We start from the raw sequence: 19,731 nt of genomic DNA on the forward strand, positions 1-19,731 counted from the left end.
AGGCGCAGCTCTTCCTTGTTCCATAGTTGCCAATAGATCGTCCAGAAGACTTGCCTCAGTCTTTTGCCACTGCTCTGCTGACATCTTCCGCTCCGGGTCCCTCCAGTCGATGAGGGCCACGACTAAGTGTCTTCTGGCCACCTCACTGGCAGTTGCCTTCTTGGGGCGTTTCTTTTGAATCGGGAGTTTTTGGCGTTTGTCTGATGGCGCACCCATTTTCTCCGATTCCGTTGAACGTTGGCGTTTACCAGGCAGCTCTTCTCGCCTTGGCTTTAGTGGTCTCTTTTGACTTCACAGGCCTGTCCTTCTTTGAGGAGTCAGAACCTACTAGCCCGCGTATGTATCGAAAGCAGTACTGCGTTCCAGTTTGTTGACAGTACAAACTATCAAGGCCTGCTCCCGCCATGCTAGAGGAACGATCGATTTCAATTTTTAATACACTTATACAGCGGGGTGCGCTTGCTGACGCGCTATTCGTCACTGCCGACGCAGGCGGCGGCGTCGCTGCTGACGCTACAGCGAAAACAAGGTGTGACGCGTAGGGTGTTTTGTGTGTATGTGTTTGTGAGTGCATGCGTGTATCTGCTACAATGATCAAGTCAAAGTGTATATAAAAGTTGCTTCCGCCCAACGATAATGCGTCCAGTTGTTTAATTATTAAAAAGTTACCAGAATACCAATAGACATAGCAACACTGGGTGTTGTGGCATGCATCCAATAATCCGTGCTTTGTCGATGTACAAATCAAAACGCTGGAGCACCTCAAAAACTTATTGACAATAACTTCGAAAAATTTTAAGACAAAACAGTGCTATTTCAAATTTTCAAAATGATGACACAAAACGTTTGACCGGGAATTTTCGTAAATTTTGATTTTTTCATTCAGCTCTTGTCATTGTGATTGTTTTGATAAAAGTTTTCATCACGTCGTTTTCGAAACACAGGGATTGAAACCCCTGAAAATATAGTTTTGCATGCTTAGGGTGAAGAAAATGTATACAAATTAAATAATTCAATTTATAAATCAATAAATACTGGTTCCTTGAGAGTTTTACGGTTGCAAATGGTCAAAAAGACTATTTTTATGGGTTTTAACCTTTGTTAGTTTTATACACTTTGACATTTTTGTAAAAAATGATAAAGGGTATTATGAAGTTGTGCAAATGCTTGTAACAGGGAGAAGGAGGCGTGGCAGACCCCAGAAAGTATATATATTCTTTTATTTAGTGCCATTTAGGCTTATTATAATTTTAATTATTTTTATATCCTTGTGTTTCTCATGCAAACTATAAAGAGCGTAACAAACAAGATATGGATGTAAGTGCCCAGGACATATCGCTTTTATTTTATTTTTTTATTTCTTCCCTCTCCCCCTCAAATCAAAAAAAAAAACAATTTTAAGCAATTAAAAATAAATCACAAAAACGCCTGGTCATGTTTTTAACCGATGCCGAAAATTCAGAATTCACATTTTAATATTCAATATAGACAGCGGGGTGCGCTTGTTGGCGCGCCATGTAAAAGTCGCTGCCGACGCAGGCGGCGCCGTCGCTGTTGACGTTACAACGTAAATTGAGCTGTGACGCGTTAGGTATTTTGTGTGTATGTGTTTGTAAGTGCATGCGTGTGTTTTTGATGCGATGCTCTTGTTAAAGTGTATTTTAAAGATGGTTACGCCCAACTTAAATTTGTTCACTTGTTTTATTTTTTTTTGAAAATGTTACGTGAAATTTTTGACTGGGGATACGTGATTGGCATGAAAAATCCATTTGGAAACTCTACGGTATATTATTCGAAGAGCAAAAGTGCCTGCAGGGTAGTATTATTAATATATGTATGTATATATAATTCTATATTACAATTCGCATCCACCACTAATGAAAAATATAGTCAGATGTTCAACTTACTTTAAAAAAGTGTTTGTGATATATGTATCAGAATGTATCTGCAATTAATCTAAAACAATATTGTATGAAAAGCCGTGGACTACTTTACATTACTACTACAAGCCTATTATGAGTAAGTTGCATAAAATGAAGAACTTATCTGGTACTAAAATCAATAATTAAAAGGCTTCAATAAATTGTAATTGTAACTATATGAGCATGTGTTTTTTATGCACGTAGACTTTTTTATAAAAACTGAGTGGTTTAGCCGAGTCCGTTTGTCTGCTATATACACAAAACGTTCGTGGCAGAATGATTTTATTTTGGAAAATTGAACTTTAAAATTACGGCAACAATATTAAATTCATTAAAATTAAACAAAAAGTCAAAGTGCATTGAAAAGTTGACATTGCTCAACTTTAAAGCGTTTTTGCGTCGGATGCTTTGACGCTTGACGTATATAACAGCAAAATAAAGGCATCTTTACACGCATTAATGTGTGTTTATGTGCGTGCGGTCAGAGATGTAAAAGATTCAAGCCATTCTTCAATTTAATGCAGCTTGAATTAAAATCTGAATTAAAGTTACTGGTAGAATAATTCTTAAAGAATTATTTTGCAATTGAATTATTTCCATTTTATACACTTTGACATTTTTGTAAAAAATGATAAAAGGTATTATGAAGTTGTATGTAACAGGGAGAAAGAGGCCTGGCAGACCCCACAAAGAATATATATATTCTTGATCAGCAAGACAAACTGAGCTCGATATAGGCACATGTCCGTCTGTCGTGCACATCGTCTTATGCAGTGCGTATTTTCTCATACTTATAAGGGTCTAGAACAACCAAAACTTGTATGTAGTGGCTTTCCTTTTACCAGGAAGCATATCAGCTTTTATTTTAATTCTTTTATTTCCTCCCCACTCCACCGCAAATAAAAGAAAACGATTTTAAGTAATTAAAAATAATTTTAAAGTTTTCGAAAATTTCAGAATAATTTGCTTTTATTTAATTTTTTTTATTTCCTCCCCACTCCACCGCAAATAAAAGAAAACGATTTTAAGTAATTAAAAATAATTTAAAGTTCTTCCGAAAATTTCAGAATATTCGGATAAATAACTTAGGAATTATACACATTTTAATATTCAATATAGAAGGCGGAGTGCGCTTGCTGGCGCGCCATACGGCGTCGCTGTTTACGCTACAGCGTAAATTGATCTGTGACACGTCAGGTGTTTTGTGTATATGTGTTTGCATGCGTGTGTCTTTGCTGCTATGCTCTTGTCAAAGTGTATTTAAAAGTTGGTTGCGCCCAACTTTAATTTGTCCACTTGTTTAAAATTAAATTTCAACTGTTATTTGAATGTCAAATTTAATCAAATTGAATGCACTTTTTCAATTCAATGAATTTTCTCAGCTTTTGACGTAATATAATACTATATTAATGAATGTAGGTGCAATGCAATATCTGTCAGATAGTAGGTGGGTTTGTAGTGCATGCCATGACAGCTTCAAGCCGTCCCAATTTCTTAAGGCTATACACAATATGTAACTAAAAACGTCGTGACTATATATGCCTGTGCAACTAAAATATACCCTTAAGAATTTATACTGCCTACTTCGAATAGTATCGATATATTGCATGTCATCTATATTTAGTAATATAGTATTACATTATATATCTTTTAGCTCGCACAGCCTACTTCGGTAAGTGCTTTGAAATGTGAAGAAGTGAAATGACGCTTTCAATTTGAATTAAATTCAAAGAATGCCTTCAATTTGATATAACAATAACAATTCAAATTGAATTTTAAAAAAGCAATTAATTAAATTTCAAAATAATTCTTTAAGAATGATTCTGTGCGTAGCTTAAATTTAGATTGAAATGAATGCATTCAAAAATATCTTAATTCAAGATGAATTAATTTGTCGAATCATTCACTAGTGAATGCATTCTTTTACAACCCTGGCCCGTATGCATACATTTCTTAAAGTTTGGTGCTTCCCGCTTTAGCCCAATCCTTGTGTTTCCTAATTCAATTGCTTGTTATTCTAATATATGTATGTCTGGTACTCGCAGGTCTAGACTTTATAGACTTAGCAAGCGATTATGAAAACGCTTTGCTTCAAACTGGATTCGGAAAGTTTCATTTACTACTTCTCGCAATTTGTGGACTTATCTATTTGAACACCGCAGTTGGTGTGACTATCATATCATTTGTTCTTCCATCAGCAACATGTGATTTTAAGATGACATCAAGTGATAAAGGCTGGCTTTCTGCCTCTCCAATGCTTGGCATGTTATTGGGCTCCTATTTTTGGGGATGTCTTGCAGACACAAAAGGTCGCCGCATTGTACTAATTACTACACTTCTAATGGATGGTATTTTTGGGATAATATCATCGGTGGTTCCCTATTATCTTATTTTTATTGGCATTCGTTTTATAAATGGATTTAAGTAAGTTTGTGAGATAATTCCAAAAAATGTTTCTTATAGTATTTGTATTAACTGTACTAGTGTTGCGGGCACAATGAGTATTGTTTTTCCTTATCTTGGAGAATTTCAGCCTACAAAATACAGAGAAAAAATATTATGTTGGATGGAGCTATTCTGGACTTTTGGAATTATTATACTTCCAGGTACTTACAGCTTTAAAGAGTATTCCGTAAAGTCTTAAAGAACTTTAAATTTTGCAGGTATAGCTTGGAGCATTATACCATTACACATCAATATTGAATATGGTAGCTTCCATTTTCACAGCTGGAATCTCTTTGTTGCTATTTGTGCAATTCCCAGGTAATAATAATAATAATAATAACAATAATAATAATAATAATAATATAAGAACCAGACCTTTGGACCTGGCTAAAACGTTAAGAACACAATACATACTTACTATATTTCCATGGGCGAACACGACAAAAAACTGGGTTAAAAAAAATAAAAATAATATTTTATTTTTAAAGTGAACTCAAGAGCAACGAGTATTACGACATTCGCTGCTTAGGGTGACCATCAGAGATCAGCAAGAGCCCACCCACCCTTAAAATAACAATGTTACTAACATGTTGGCATTCATACACACAACCAAAATTGTAACTGATACCAGCCTACGCTTATTGCATGGGTAGCCGATGGCCAAGCAATAATTTTTGTGGGGATGTCAAACAAACGTCCCTCGGCTGTCTGTGAGAAAAAAAATACAATTTTTGTGTGCTTCTGTTTCGCTACCTTTTTTTTGTGTTTCCTCACATTCATTTCCGAGCCTTTTTGGTTTACCCACGCAAAAGGCTTGTAAAGGCCTATGAAAAATTGTCGGGCAGCAACAGCCGCAAATTCGGATGCTTGTTTGGGTAGTACCATGTAAGTAACATGGTGATTTTTGGGGTGGGTACACTCATGCCGCTCTCTGCTGTGCACTTCAGCACTGTCCAAGAATCTGGAGGTCTGTATTCTAGCCCTTGAGTAGGTCCACAGACGTGTGCTCCTCGGCACCGGAAGACCTTGCTAGGTGAACTGTGACGACTTCCAGTTCCGGGATCTCATTCCTGATGCGGCTCACTCTCTACTGCGGTCAACTTTGGGGTGACGGAAACCAGCCAGTCCCTGGTATTGTCGTCCCGACATTCCAGAACAATCAAGACGGGCCTGAAACGTTTCTACGCTGGTCAACTCCTTTCCCAGCATTCTGCGAGGGTAGCCTACGGCCATGATGCCCACCTTAACAGCTTTGGTGGCACTGGCACCCTCGGTCTCTTCACACTATGCAACGGTACTGGCCCGTCCGTCGTGCGACTGTCGCCCCTACTCTTGGACCTCTTATGTATTGCCAAAGGGATGTCCTGCGGCGATGTGGGGAGCACTTGCGCCTCCTCCGGTTTCATGACCCGCTCCGGGTACCTATGGTACCATTTGCGGCCGGCACCACTTAATCCTTGTCACCGGAGTCACCTGGCTCCGGCGTCGGCTCGCCTGTCGTCGCTTGCTATGCTACATTTGGTCTAGCGGGACTAGTCCGTGTGGTAGTAGCCACATGAGGTATGAAAACTTCTACTGTCCGCTGAGTGCTACGCTTACGAGGCGAGCTAACTAAGTACCATGTATGGTCTTTCTTGCTTTTAAAGTTCCTGAAAACATGGTTTTATCTATCTCATGGTTCTATTTTATCTGGTCATCTTGATCAAGAATATATTATATGGAGTTGGCCCATAATTAGGCCTATCACTTGAGTTCAGATTGATTTTAGGCTAATTTCGTTTTGAATAGTCAAAGGACTTGGGTATGCGTCTGCAGAAATAATCTTCGGGGAGTACAGGGAACCCATTCTGCAAATAACGTTAGCTAAATGATCTATCTTAAATATAAGGTCAAGAAATCGATTGTTGCAATATCGATCATTACTTTTTTGATCAAGTGGATTCAGATCAATTATGCTATTAACAAGTTCAGGAGAGATAGTAGGAAAATTGTGATATACTCACAAATCTAGAAGTCTAGAGGATATAAATTGTATATTAGATAAATGTTCAATATAAATATTAAACCCGATTGATTGATCTGACAGTCACTCTAGCTGCAATAAATTCAATTTACGATAAGCAACAAATTAATTCCGATAATATGTCGAATTCAAGAGCAATTAATTACCACCCCGTGACAGGCGGTCACACTATAAGTGGTGTATTTATAATTGAAGAACTATGAGTTTCAGTTGTAGCCATGTTTTGGTAAAGGCCTGTCCTCTAACATTTCGATATGCTGAAACAAAAAGAGTAAATAGTTTTTTTTACTACATAACTATTGAAAAGTTTTGTTTCGACACCGAGATAGTTGGTCTGTTTCTAGTTTTAGGTGTAAATACTTTAACAACCATGTCTTGTGGCCAAAAAGAAGTACAACAAATAAAGTTAAATAATTCTGGTGGTATATTTAATTTAACTGGAGATATATCTCTAGAGTATTAAAATTTAAATTTTTCTACACTTATTATAGGGTTCGGGTCTTAGATTGAATAAGTTACAGTGAGCAGGTTAGCTAACAAAAGTTTAGGTACTTTGCGAGATGGACAAAAGCTATCAATGTTAACAATATATGATGACGGACCGGATCATCATTATCATTTATTTTAATACTATGGTCAGCTGGGATAACAAGACAGTCTATTAATGTTAATTCACTATTATTTAATTTATATCAGTTTAAAATGAGATTCGTCTAATGCTTTAAGAGAATTTAACGGCGTCTCCATACTTAAGATGGGTACCTAATTCTATTCTAATTTAACTTACAATTCTAGAAATCTTTCAAATCTTTAACTTTTATCGTGAAACCAGTGCACTTCACATGTATATTTTAATCGCAGCCAGTACTCCGCAGTTGCATCGCTATGGAATTTGCTGTTAAATACAGTAAGTAAACGTGATGACAAAATATATGCCATGCGAAAGGGTAACAAAAAATTGTAACAGCAAGGACAACGTTTGAGAGCGCACGAAGTACGTTAGACAAGAGCATAAGTTAGTTTAAGATGTGAGGGCGTGTATTTCGTAAATCGTGATTATCACAATTAATCTGCTACTTTATACAAGTAAAACACGCACAAATATATGAATTAAAACAGAGGTAGTATACACTCGTGGGATACCGGTCACAGCATAAGCTACATACACAGCTCGCCACTTGAATAGGACATCTCTAAAGTCGAATTTCAATATTTAATTGCCGCTAAACCAGGCCATCTAGGAACTCTTTAATAACTCCACGTTTTGGCTCGCTATATATGATTTTACAATTCGAGCCATATGTATTGAGGCAGTATCATGTTGATAAATTCATTCAAGGTGGTAGGCACAAATTTAAGCTCACAGGTGCCATAATAGGAAATGGCCACCACACCATAATAACTTCAGCACTGCTGTGTATTTTTATCAAGATGGTGTGGTTCCTTTCGCAGATCATGAAAATAGTAACTGTAGCCATCGGGCTCTTCCAAGTTAAACTTTTGTTCGTCCGAGAACACAACACGTTGCCACTCCGTCCAACTCACATATGTGCGAAATCAAGGCGTTGCATCTTGCGAGCCGAGTTAAGTGGTGGATTCTTTTTTTATTTTTTATTCGCTTCAGATATGGAGCATTATTAATTACTCGACGCATCGTTGTCAAACTTGATTCCCTGAACTTGGCCAAAGAGTTGTAGGGCGATGTCACAAGCAAATAAAAAAAAATAAAAAAAAAAATAAATTTCTTTTAGACGCCAAAGCAAGAGTCGAGTGCAGCTCCCAATTATATTAGGAATATACATGGAAATGTAAATATATAAAAGCTTTCAAGCTTGTAAAGATATGAGCTTTTAAGCTTGCAGATCGATGAGCTTCGTTCTATCCGTCACTCGCGCACGAACTGCGCTATGAAAAATGATGATGTGTGCATGTGACCGCAAAAGAAATGTCAAAGGATGTCAAAACCTTGCCGTTTAGTAATAACAAAGCAATAGTCTGTTGCTAGGCAGAGCCAGCGAAAGAAAAAGCTCTTGCCTAGAAGAAAGTAAGAAAGATATTTGGTGGACAGATCAGTATCTTATTGGAGTTAGAAAAAGTGAGTCGCGTTGCGCAAGTGCGTAATTGCGAATAAACCAGAAACTTAGCCAAAATATTAAAATAAAATAATTTACACCAACGCGCAAGTACTTTGCAGAAATCATATAGCGCTAAATAATATTCATTTTGTTAGAGTAAACGCGTGTGAAGCCATCAAAAGTGATATAGACCTTGGCCACCTTAGCTGTTTTCGTTTCGCAAAGCGAACTCCAGGCTGAGAATTGAGAACACAAAGTTACACTTACGACCAACATCCAAGCCATATCCGCTAAACTCACAGTAGCAGCCACTGCCGATATAAATACATACAACAATAAAACTACATACAACCATAGAAACAACAGCAGCAATTCACGCAGATCTTCAAGTGCAGCATTTCTAATATACAACCTTATCCGACTCACATAACCTAAGCTTCAACCCGAACCAGCGCCGCAGGCAAATCAAAAATGAACAATTAAATAATTTATTCACACCTTTAATAAGTTAACTCGCCTCGCCAAAAGAAACTAGAAAAATGTAATCTATAAGCTATAGAAAAATCAAACTCCATAAGGCAAACGGCCAATAAGCAAAGAGGAAAAAAAAATGTAAAGAAAAATAAAATTATAACAAATCTAATATCCTAGTTCTAATTAATTATAGTTCTTAATAATTTAAGAGAAAAAACAAATATTTGTTTTGGGTTAAGCTAACTATTAAATTTCCTTTTTTTTTGGCATGCATGGATAGCCATATATAGATATAGGATTATTATAAATTTTTCCACAGCTTGATATCATCCATCCTCGCATCGCTGAGCTCAACGACCGCAAGGAGGAATTCAAAGGAAATGCTGTAAGTTAATTAAAACAAGTGGACAGGTTAAAGTGGGGTAACACAACTTTAAAATACACTTTGACTAGGCATCGCAGCAACAAACATGGCAGTCCAAACGTACCAAAAACAGCGGACGGTCACAGTCGTTTTCCGCTGTAGCGTCAGCAGCGACGGCGCCGCTGCGTCGGCAGCGACGTTTGTATGGCGCGTCAGCACGTGCACCCCGCTGTCTATATTTAAAATTGAAATGTCAATAATTCCTAAGTTATTTGACCGATCGTTTTGAAATTGACTAGGCAATTTTGTGATTTAATTTCAGATTTTTAAAGATTTATGTACTGCTTTATATATGTTTTTTTCCGATTTGCGGGGGAGGGGGAGGAATAAAATAAATAAAATAAAAGGCGTGAGAAATAACTAAATAAAGACAGGGCTCTAGCTCTTTATAGTTTGCTGAGGAACCGCACTATACAGACGGACGGACAGACGGACCTGGCTATATCGACTCAGCTCGTCAAGCTGATCAAGAATATATATACTTTATATGGTCTGCCACGCCTCCCTGTTAAATACATTTGAGCAACTTCATAATCCTTTTTCATTTTTTACAAAAATGTCAAAGTGTATAAAAAGATTTAATCTGAAGGCCTTAAGCCTATACCTTTGCCTGAATATCATGGATCAAAAATATTATTGTACTAGTGGTGTTTCAAAGCTATTCATTTATAAAGAATATTTACAATGGAAACATATGCCTCTCTGTTTTAATTTCATAAATTTTTGTCCGTAATTTAATAACGTTAAATGTTTACTAAATTTTATAAATGAATTTTCAGTTATAAAATATTTTTAGAATCCTTTTTTTTATTGTTAAAAATGAAATTATTAAATTTAGGTGTGAAATATAAAGCCATGAATTAATAGTCTAATTATTGTTGTCCGATTAAGTTAAGCACGCGAAATTTTAAAAAGATAATAATAAAAAGTCAGAGTAAGCGTCTCAGTGGCATTAAATTTGTTCCCACTCCCATATTGCCGACAACTTTTGAGCCGGAGCCAACCCAGAACAGCTCGCAAGACTAGTTGTATACTACAGTAATTTAATAACTAATTAATAATCTTATTTGGCGCCCAACTAAGGGGCACAAAGATACGCTGTTAGCGTATATTTGGCTCCAGTAAAGAGAAAATAGAAATAAAAAGGATTGTCAATAACAGCTGACATATGTATGTAGGTAAAGTTAATCGGAATAGTGACAAGTTTTTTTTAAATATATTAAATCGTTATAGTGAGTTATTTGGAGTAAATGCTAAGTAATGCATTTCCAGTACTCTTAATCACAGGTTCTGTTTTGTTGTGCAACTAGCTGGATAGTTACAGTTTAAATTTTTCTTAGCTCCTTACTTTTTGCTTACAGCAAAAATACTAGCAAGGAGCAGGCTGGCGTTGATAAATGATGTTATATGTTTTTTGTTGTGGAAAAAGCACATCATTCCGTCAGAAACTGTCCTAATGCATTATTATTGTCAGTAAAAGTTGCATATTGGATATTACGTTAAAATACTGCGTTACCTTAGCAGCTTTTACAATTACAAGTAAAATTGGGTTTAGCGTATAGGATTTGCAAAATTAAATCACAGCCTTACTTATGGGCATAGGCTTGAAGCTTTCAATGTGACTCCAACAAATTTCCTTTTGAACTTTTTTATTATATTTTTGTTTATTAATACTCTTACTTATTTATCTTGCAAAATATTAATTATAAACAACTTTGCTTTTTGATTTTATATAAGTAAAATATTTTATCAAAAATATTATTTTCATAAAATTCTTGGGTACCTTAAAAAATTTCTGTCCAACAATTCTAAAATTTTTTTTACTCGCCAAGCTTAATTATTTTACTTTGGCGTATTGCCTTTGGAAATTTATTCAAGCAAAAATTTGATTGGAAATTATATTCATTATAAAGTTGCTTTATACACTTACAAACTGTCTCTCTTATAGGCAAAACCTTATTATATTTATTTATACACCTTGCAAAATTTGATCTATGTTAATTGTGCCTCATGCCTTAATAAAAGTGCATAGAGCAAAGTAGTTTTAATCAACAATTAAATATCGCTAGTTGTATTATTTAGTGCGTCTCAGTTATAATTAGTATTACCAAAACAGCTGATTAAAAATTTTTATTCCTCTTAAATTTATTTTTGTGTTTTGACTACCACCGGCTCAAAATATGGTTGAGCAGTTAGCTCCGTTGCCAGTTAACGAGTCAGGAAGGCAAGCTGAAAATGTAGCGGCAGATCAGCGACCACTGGCTGAAATAGTTAGTGAGGCTGTAGCAGCTATGTCGCAGCATGCAAGCCAATTGACTCAAGCAATTATAGCCGGCTTCCAAAGCATATCTACTGCTGCAGCTAACACAAGGCAGCAGCCAGATATATCCGCCTCACCGGCAGGGCCGCATTATAATTGTCCGCCTGGACATAGCTATTCAGCGGCGCATGTGCCACCACCAGAGCCTACTAATAGTTTATATAGCCGGAACATGACTAATAACAGCCCCGTCAGCAGTGAACTAAGACCCGACAGAATTAGTCAAATATTAGCTAATTGGAAATTCAGGTTTTCGGGCAAAGGCCCAATGTCCATTGATGATTTTATTTATAGAGTGGCATTAACGGTACAAACTCTGGATTGCAATTTAGGGATTACGGCGCGATATGCAAGTAATCTATTTGAAGGTAACGCTAGCGAGTGTTATTGGCGTTATCACAAAAGCGTGGACTAGGTACGTTGGCCTGAACTTTGTGTTGCACTACGCCCTCAGTATAAAGATACAAGAACGGATCGGGATATCCGAGCCGAAATCGAGCAGAGGAATTGATGATTTTTACAATGCCATCGCGTCATTGGCGGACAAGCTTTCGGTGCCCATGGCAGAGAGCTCTTTAGTAGAAACATTGCGAGCAAATCTTTTGTTAGAAATCCAGCACGAAATATTATATGAACGCATAACATGTATAGCCGCGCTTCGACAGGTAGTGCGTAAGCGCGAAATTTGTATAAAAACAGTTTCGAAGCCATTTTTGCGTAGTCAGCGTCCGGCCATACGTCGCAATATAAGTTCTATCAACGAAGAAGTAGAGATAGATTCTGATACAGAGCATAGCGAGCAAGGCGATTATGAGTTGATGGCCATTGAGGCATCGTGTTGGAATTGTTGTGGTAAAGGGCATCGTTACCAAGAGTGTACGGCAGCACGACACGTATTGTGTTACGGATGTGGTAAGCGTGATACGTATAAGCCCAGCTGCTGCAAATGCATGACAAATAAACCAAAAAACCAGCAGTCGCGTGCACTGCCAACAAGTGCACGCAAACAATTCTCGTCAATTGCAACGAACACCGATTAGTTAATTCAAGCAGTGTTCTAAGTAATCAATTGCGGAGCACTAACAATGAACCGCAAGCACAACCCCTTAAGATGACTGCAACACTTGATAGTACCTTAGCTAAATCTCGATCTCGCCAGCGTAGATTAGCATTTAATCAGAATTTAAAAAATTAACGTAAATTGATATTAGCAACAGTCATTGACAAAGCCCATGACATTCGCCCATACGCACAAGTATGCATTGTAAACCAATTTAAAACTGGCTAAATGGATACTGGTGCTTCAATTAGCAGTATTGGCGGTAAATTCGCAGCGGAATTGGGCAAATCCAATATGGAGATAAAGCCAATAACCGCGGCTGTGCGAACTGCTGATGGCAAATCGCATCGCATTATGGGCCGAATTATCATCCCAGTGACGTATAGAGAGGAAACTAAAAACATTAATTTCTATCTTGTCCCTAGTTTAGCTGAAGATTTATACTTAAGTATTGATTTTTGGTCTAGCTTTGGCTTACTACCAATGCATTTATTAACGGCTCAACTAAATATTTCGGCCATAGAAGACAGTACATTGAGGCCTCTTACTCCTGCGCAATTATTTCCATCATTTGCAAAAAAAAGCCTAGGTAGAACAGATTTAATCGCGCACATAATTGATGTTCAGAAGCAAAACCGATTAAGCAGCGACATTACCCGGTTTCTCCATTGAGATTATCTGAAATTATTATCGATTATCGGACATGCGAGTCAAAATACAGACAAATAAAAATGCATTGCCAGATTTAAAAACAATTGGGAAATATATGTGTCGCCGGGCAGAGAAATTAGTTGACGATAATTGCTGGAAATTGTGGGAGCCACAGCCACTGGTGGCCAAAGCATTGAAAGCCGCACATGAGGATCCCCTTTCTGCTCATTGTGGCATTAATAAAATGCTTGAGTCACTGCGTCGCTTGTACTATTGGCCAAGTATGGTCCATACAGTAAAAGAGTATATCAATGCATGTGACACCTGCAAAGGCACTAAGTACCCAAATAGGCCATCAAAGCCAACTATGGATAACACTGGACAGTCGTTACGCTTTTTTCAGCGACTGTATGTTACTTCTTAGGCCCATATCCGCGTAGCCGTTCAAGACACATAGGTATTTTTGTGGTAATGGATCACCTTACCAAGTTTCCCTTTTTAAAACCGGTAAAACAATTTACAGCCGACGCCATAACCAAATATCTAGAGCAGGACTTGTTTCATTGTTTTGGTGTACCGGAAACTGTTGTTTCCGACAACGGTGTCCAGTTTAAGTAAGTTGCATTCAATAAAATGCTGGAAAAATACAATACAATATACATGCGTATACGGCGTTATATTCCCCTTAAGCAAATGCTTTAGAGCGGGTCAACCGATCAGTCCTATCTGCTATAAAAGCATATGTAGATCCCGACCAAAAAAACTGCGATGTGCTTTTAAGCAGTATTTGCGCTCAAAAGTACATTCAGCAAATAATACCAGTCCTTATCGATTAGCTTTCGGCCAGCATATGGTCACCAATGCTGCAACGTATAGGTTGCTAAGAGACGTCAATATGCTGGAGGATCGCAACGTTCAATTTGAACGCGAAGACACTTTTGATATACTTCGCAAAAAAGCAAAAGAGTGTATGCAACTTCAGCGCATACAAAATAAAAAATCTTATTATTTGCGCACGCGTGACGTTACGTTTAATGCTGGTCAAGAAGTATACAGGCGGAACTTCTCTCAAAGTAATTTTGTAAAGGGATACTCTACCAAGTTAGCACCAGCCTTCTTTAAAGCCCGAATCAAGAAAAAAAAATCGGCAATTGTTAGTTAGCAAGAGTCGAGTGCAGCTCCCAATTATATTAGGTACATATATACATGGAAATGTAAATATATAAAAGCTTTCAAGCTTGTAAAGATATGAGCTTTTAAGCTTTCAGATCGATGAGCTTCGTTCTTATCCGTCACTCGCGCACGAACTGCACTTATGAGTAAAGGTTCGCGTGCAGTGACCCCGACAAAGAAAGCGGCGAATTTTTTGACGAAAACTATCATACACAATAGAAACACAGCAGTATTCACGCAGATTCACGTCAGCATTTCTAATATACAACCTTATCCGACTCACATAACCTAAGCTTCAACCCGAACCAGCGCCGCAGGCAAATCAAAAATGAACAATTAAATAATTTATTCACACCTTTAATAAGTTAACTCGTCTCGCCAAAAGAAACTAAAAAAATGTAATCTATAAGCTATCGAAAAATCAAACTCCATAAGGCAAACGATCAATATGCAAAGAGGAAAAAAAATGTAAAGAAAATAAAATTATACAATCTAATATCTAGTTCTTATTAATTATAAGTTTTAATAATTTAAGAAGAAAACAACATTTTGTTTTGGGTTCAAAGCATAACTATTAAATTTCCTTTATTTTTTGGCATGCAATGGATACCGTATTTATTATGTTAAATTTTACTAAATTTTATAAATGCCAAAAACAAAATTTACACTTAGTTATAAAATATTTTTAGAATACTTTTTTATTGTTGAAAATGAGATTATTAAATTTAAGTGTGAAATCTAAAGCCATGAATTAATAGTCTAATTATTGTTGGAGTCATGTTGTCCGTGGATTAGGGTAGTCTGAGTTGTGCATATGTCCGTTAGCGTTGCCCAAGTCCGATTAAATTAAGCACGCGAAATTTTAATAAGATATTAAGAGTAAGCGTCTCAGTGGCATTAAATTTATTCCCACCCCATATTGCCGACAACTTTTGAGCCGGAGCCAGCGCGTGCCCTTTGACCGACGCAACCCAGAACAGACTAGTTCGCAAGATTAGTAGGGTGTATACTACAGAGTCATGCAAATTGGATGCTTCTCGTAATAAAAGTCGCTTGTCCGTGATAGTAAGCACACTGTGAGTGCGGCCCTTCATGTTTTTACCTCATTATTTTAAAAATTTGTTATAACGTGACGACTCCAGTTGATTTTTATACACTTTGAAATTTTTGTAAAAAATGAAAAAAGGGTATCATGAAGTTGTGCAATTGTATGTAACAGGGAGGAGGCGTGGCAGAACCCCTAAAGTATATCTATTCTTGATCAGTCGACAGCTGAGTCGTATAGCTTGTCGTCTGTCTGTCGTCGTCTATATGCCTGCGTGTTTTCTCAGCAATATAAGAGCTAGAGCAACCAAATATGTATGTAGGTGCTCCTATATCGAGGACAAAACCTTTTAATTTTTAATTTTTATTCTTTGCAACGCAAATCAAAAAAACGATATTAAAGGCAGTAAAAAAATCTTTAAAAATCTAAAATAAAACCCAACATGCATAGTCATGTTTTCGACCGATTGGATTTCAGAAGATAAATAACTAAGGAATTATTTACATTTCAATTTCAATATAGACAGCGGGTGACGCGCCGCGCCATACAAATGTCGCTGCTGACGCTCAGGAAAAGCGAAACGTTGATATGTGTTTAGCTCCTAGGTGCGTTTGTGTATTGCCTAGTCAAAGTGTATTTAAGTGTTGGCCCAACTTTAATTTGTCCACTTGTTTTTTTTGTTGCTATTTTGGCAATGGAAAGGCCCGAATCCTTCTAAGCTTGGATTTGTCCTTTTTCTGCCTCAGATAATGATGTGCCACGCCTTATTATAATTTTTTTTTTATTTATTTACACTCCAACTAAAGCAAAAAATTTAAGTCAACTTAAATTTGTGAGCACGTGCCAACGACACCGACCAAATAAACTGCATGTTCTATTCAAGTGACGCAAAAAAATTAATGGAATGCTCACACAAAGTGAAAACTACTTTATAACGGCGATATTCCAAAACTTGGAATGTACCAGAAACAGCGAAGAATACTCGCACTAATTGTAAGATAAAATGCAAAAAGTACCAAGTCGTTTTCGAGTTATGAGCAGCTGCAAAGAGAGCATACAGGGTGTCCTATTCAAGTGGCGAGCATGTATATATGTACATATGTACCCATGCATACATACAAGGAATTGTTAAATGTTTTTATTTATTATAATGTTTTTAAGGATGATTCTGTATTATTATTTTTACATTTCATGGACCTGAAAATAAAAGCGTTTCCGTTTCTAATTTTATGCAAAAAATGTAAATATTGTGACCGCCACAAACAATTAAGTTGGATGACAACCTTATTATCTGTTTCAACTATGGTCGTTTTGCTTCTGAAAAGCTAATTTCAATTATTTGTATATGTTAAAAAATTAAAAATAAACTAAATTAATTATGTTGGTAGATAGATAGCTCTAGTCTTCCTTGATTAAAAATTATATAAGTAAAATTACTTAAACCCCTATGATGCGTTTATATGTGGTAAGGCAAACATATGAAATGTTGCCACAAAGTTGAATATACATACATCTGTATATATTTACATATATAGTTGTGCTCATTCATTTTGAATATATGTATACACATTAAATACACAATGTCTTAATTGTGCTTAATTCAATTGTGTTGTTAACATCACATATAATATCACATATGCATGTACATACATATATGAATTGAGGTTGGTTGCAGTTTGGTTCGAAAATATATGTCACCCCCGAACATATGAATGTGTACAACCACGTACATATATATTTCAAATAAACATTTTCGAAGCGTACAAGGCCATTTACGTTAAATATTTTTCGTAGATGCTAACTGATATATCATTGATATATTGTTCTCTCTCTAATATATTGTTCTCTCGCTAACCTGCACGCTAGTTCAATTTTGTAGAAAATTCGTCAATATTTATCGATACATATGAATGTTGACATTTTTGTATAATCGAGGATTAATTTTACAGTTTCTCTTAATTTTTGCTAAACTGTATGATAATTATACGAAGTGGAGCAAATTTGTGACTTTCCCGATTTCCGGCACTCCAGTTTTCACTAAAAGGATCAAAAATACAAAAGTTATGGGAAAATGTTAAATGTTTAAGCAACTTAAACTATCGAATAACTCGGCATAAATAGGGACAAATTTCATAAATATCGAAGCATTCTATCGCAGTACTTTAGTAACCATGATTAAAATGTAATTTTTGTAATATTTGTCTCATTTCAGTATTATACTTGGTCTTTGGCTTTTTGCGTTCCCTGAAAGTCCCAAATTTCTCTTAGAGCAAGGTGAATCAGACGAGGCTCTAAATATTCTTGTCAAAATGTTTACAAACAACACAGGAAAGCAACGTGAAGAATATCCTGTAAGAGTTTCTGAAAGGGAGAAATTATATAAATCATATATGTAACTAAGTATTAAGAACCGCGTAATATTTTCGATTTGGGCGTTATATTATGCCTTGTAGATTTTTATGTAATTTTTGTCATATCTTTTAAATTTTTGATCTTATTGTTATCACTTGCCTGCGTAATTGTGCTTTTAGTGTTCAAGCTTACGAGAACCAGAGCGCTTACTCCAAAGGGTTGGCGAAAAAAAAGCCATTAGCCTACGAATTCGTAAGCCCAAAGAGTTAAAATTACTTTTATCAGAGATTTGGTCACAAACAAAGACACTCGGAAATGTCCCATATTTGGAACGAACTCTTTTAACTTGCGGAATACAATTTTGTCTTACGACAAGGTGAGAATTGATAGTTCAACAAAATTTTTAAAATTTCATTACCTCCAAATACAGAAAATTTAATAAGGCTTCTTAATCTTAAGACGATATATTTCTGCATGTGTAATCTGACAGCTATTACACTTTGATGGTATGGTTTCCAGAACTTTTTCAAAGATTTGACGAATATGATGAAGTTAATCCCGGAATGGCTGCGTCCGTTTGCGACGTTTCATCTATTGTCGTTTCCAACTCGTAAGTACTAGCAAACTATACAATTTCCAGTGATGTATTTCCATTGAAGTTTGTATATATTTTAAAAAATATTAAGAGATGAATGGAGTATTGAACATTTGTATTATTTTTTTTATAGTACTTTTATAGTTTGCGACTCTGCGATTGATCCGCAAGTTTTTCTTCATACCATTGTAATTGGTTTGGCTTGTATACCCACGAGCTTCTGGCTACCGCTATGCGTCCACCGGCTGGGAGTTAAATTCTTTTTAGGTACATACATATATATATTTTTGGAAAACAAAAAAGGTTAAAAAATATTTTAAATGATTTTCTATAGTTTTCTGCTTGACGGCTGCTGGATTTGTAACTACAGGACTTTACTTTGTGCGAAACTCATTGGAAAACCTTATTTTATCAAGCATTTTCGAAGCCCTAACATCACTGAGCATTAGCACAGTTTATTGCGTGATGGTCGATTTATATCCAACCAATCTAAGGTACGTAATTTCTATTTACTGATCATACTTATTATTTTTTTATCCATAAAATTTAAAAACTTTTAGGGTCATGGCAGCAGCAATGTCTATGACAATAGGACGATGTGGGGCTCTGTTTGGCAATCTTTTATTTGGATTTTTTATTGATCTAAATTGCACAGTGCCAATTATCATATTTGCAGCAATGTTATTCAGTATGCCCGTAGTAAAATTCATTTCATAGACTTAATAATAAAGTATTTGTATTTATTATAGTAAGCGCATATCTATGCTGGTTATTACCTACCACTGGCTTAGAGGCATTGGATTAGATAATTTCTTCGTGAAAGCTTATAAATAAAACTATATTAGCATTGTAGAATACTACATTATTTATTATTGTATGTGATTAATTTTTGATGATTATATGAAGTCAGTGAGGAACATAAGCTAGGTAAAGCTTGAAACAACTGAGAGATACTTTGAGTTAAGTTTGAAAATAAAGATAATTAATATATTGACCTTATTCTATGATTAAACTGTATTTATTTTGATTGTTTTATTTAAGCATTACAATATTTGTTAGGTAACCATTCAACGAACTAACATTAAGCATTGAAGGAATTTTATAGACTTTCGGAAAAATTATTTTTTTTTTTGCATATTTCGATAAATATTTTATATATTTTTATATACTCA

The 19,731-nt window shown here is 35.9% G+C and overlaps 1 protein-coding gene across 3 annotated transcripts; it reads left to right on the forward strand.

The window, feature by feature from the left end:
• Positions 1-1,894: 1,894 nt before the first annotated feature.
• Positions 1,895-19,573, forward strand: LOC108603753 (synaptic vesicle glycoprotein 2C). 3 transcript variants are annotated; one of them, XM_033293308.1, is made up of 12 exons: positions 1,895-2,019; positions 4,121-4,346; positions 4,407-4,528; positions 4,586-4,685; positions 9,259-9,324; positions 17,825-17,963; positions 18,144-18,340; positions 18,455-18,574; positions 18,693-18,826; positions 18,894-19,053; positions 19,120-19,247; positions 19,309-19,573. In XM_033293308.1, the coding sequence occupies exons 1-12, from the start codon at positions 2,016-2,018 to the stop codon at positions 19,362-19,364; spliced, it is 1,452 nt and encodes a 483-aa protein (XP_033149199.1). In that variant the 5' UTR covers positions 1,895-2,015; the 3' UTR covers positions 19,365-19,573. The 3 variants fall into 3 exon arrangements, with proteins under 3 accessions (XP_033149199.1, XP_033149197.1, XP_033149198.1); XM_033293306.1 differs by having other exon boundaries at positions 1,898-2,019; positions 3,968-4,346; positions 19,309-19,572; XM_033293307.1 differs by lacking the exons at positions 1,895-2,019; positions 9,259-9,324 and having other exon boundaries at positions 3,968-4,346; positions 19,309-19,571.
• The last annotated feature ends 158 nt before the right edge of the window (positions 19,574-19,731 follow it).

Source organism: Drosophila busckii, chromosome 2R, assembly GCF_011750605.1.
Source record: "Drosophila busckii strain San Diego stock center, stock number 13000-0081.31 chromosome 2R, ASM1175060v1, whole genome shotgun sequence".
Classification (NCBI taxonomy): Eukaryota; Metazoa; Arthropoda; class Insecta; order Diptera; family Drosophilidae; genus Drosophila; species Drosophila busckii.

Bases quoted from the DNA above. Each gene is read 5' to 3' on its own strand.
- LOC108603753 (XM_033293306.1), top strand. The intron at 4,347-4,406 runs GTAAGTTTGTGA...TAACTGTACTAG, and splicing joins CGTTTTATAAATGGATTTAA to TGTTGCGGGCACAATGAGTA. The intron at 18,575-18,692 runs GTAAGTACTAGC...TTTTTTTTATAG, and splicing joins TCTATTGTCGTTTCCAACTC to TACTTTTATAGTTTGCGACT.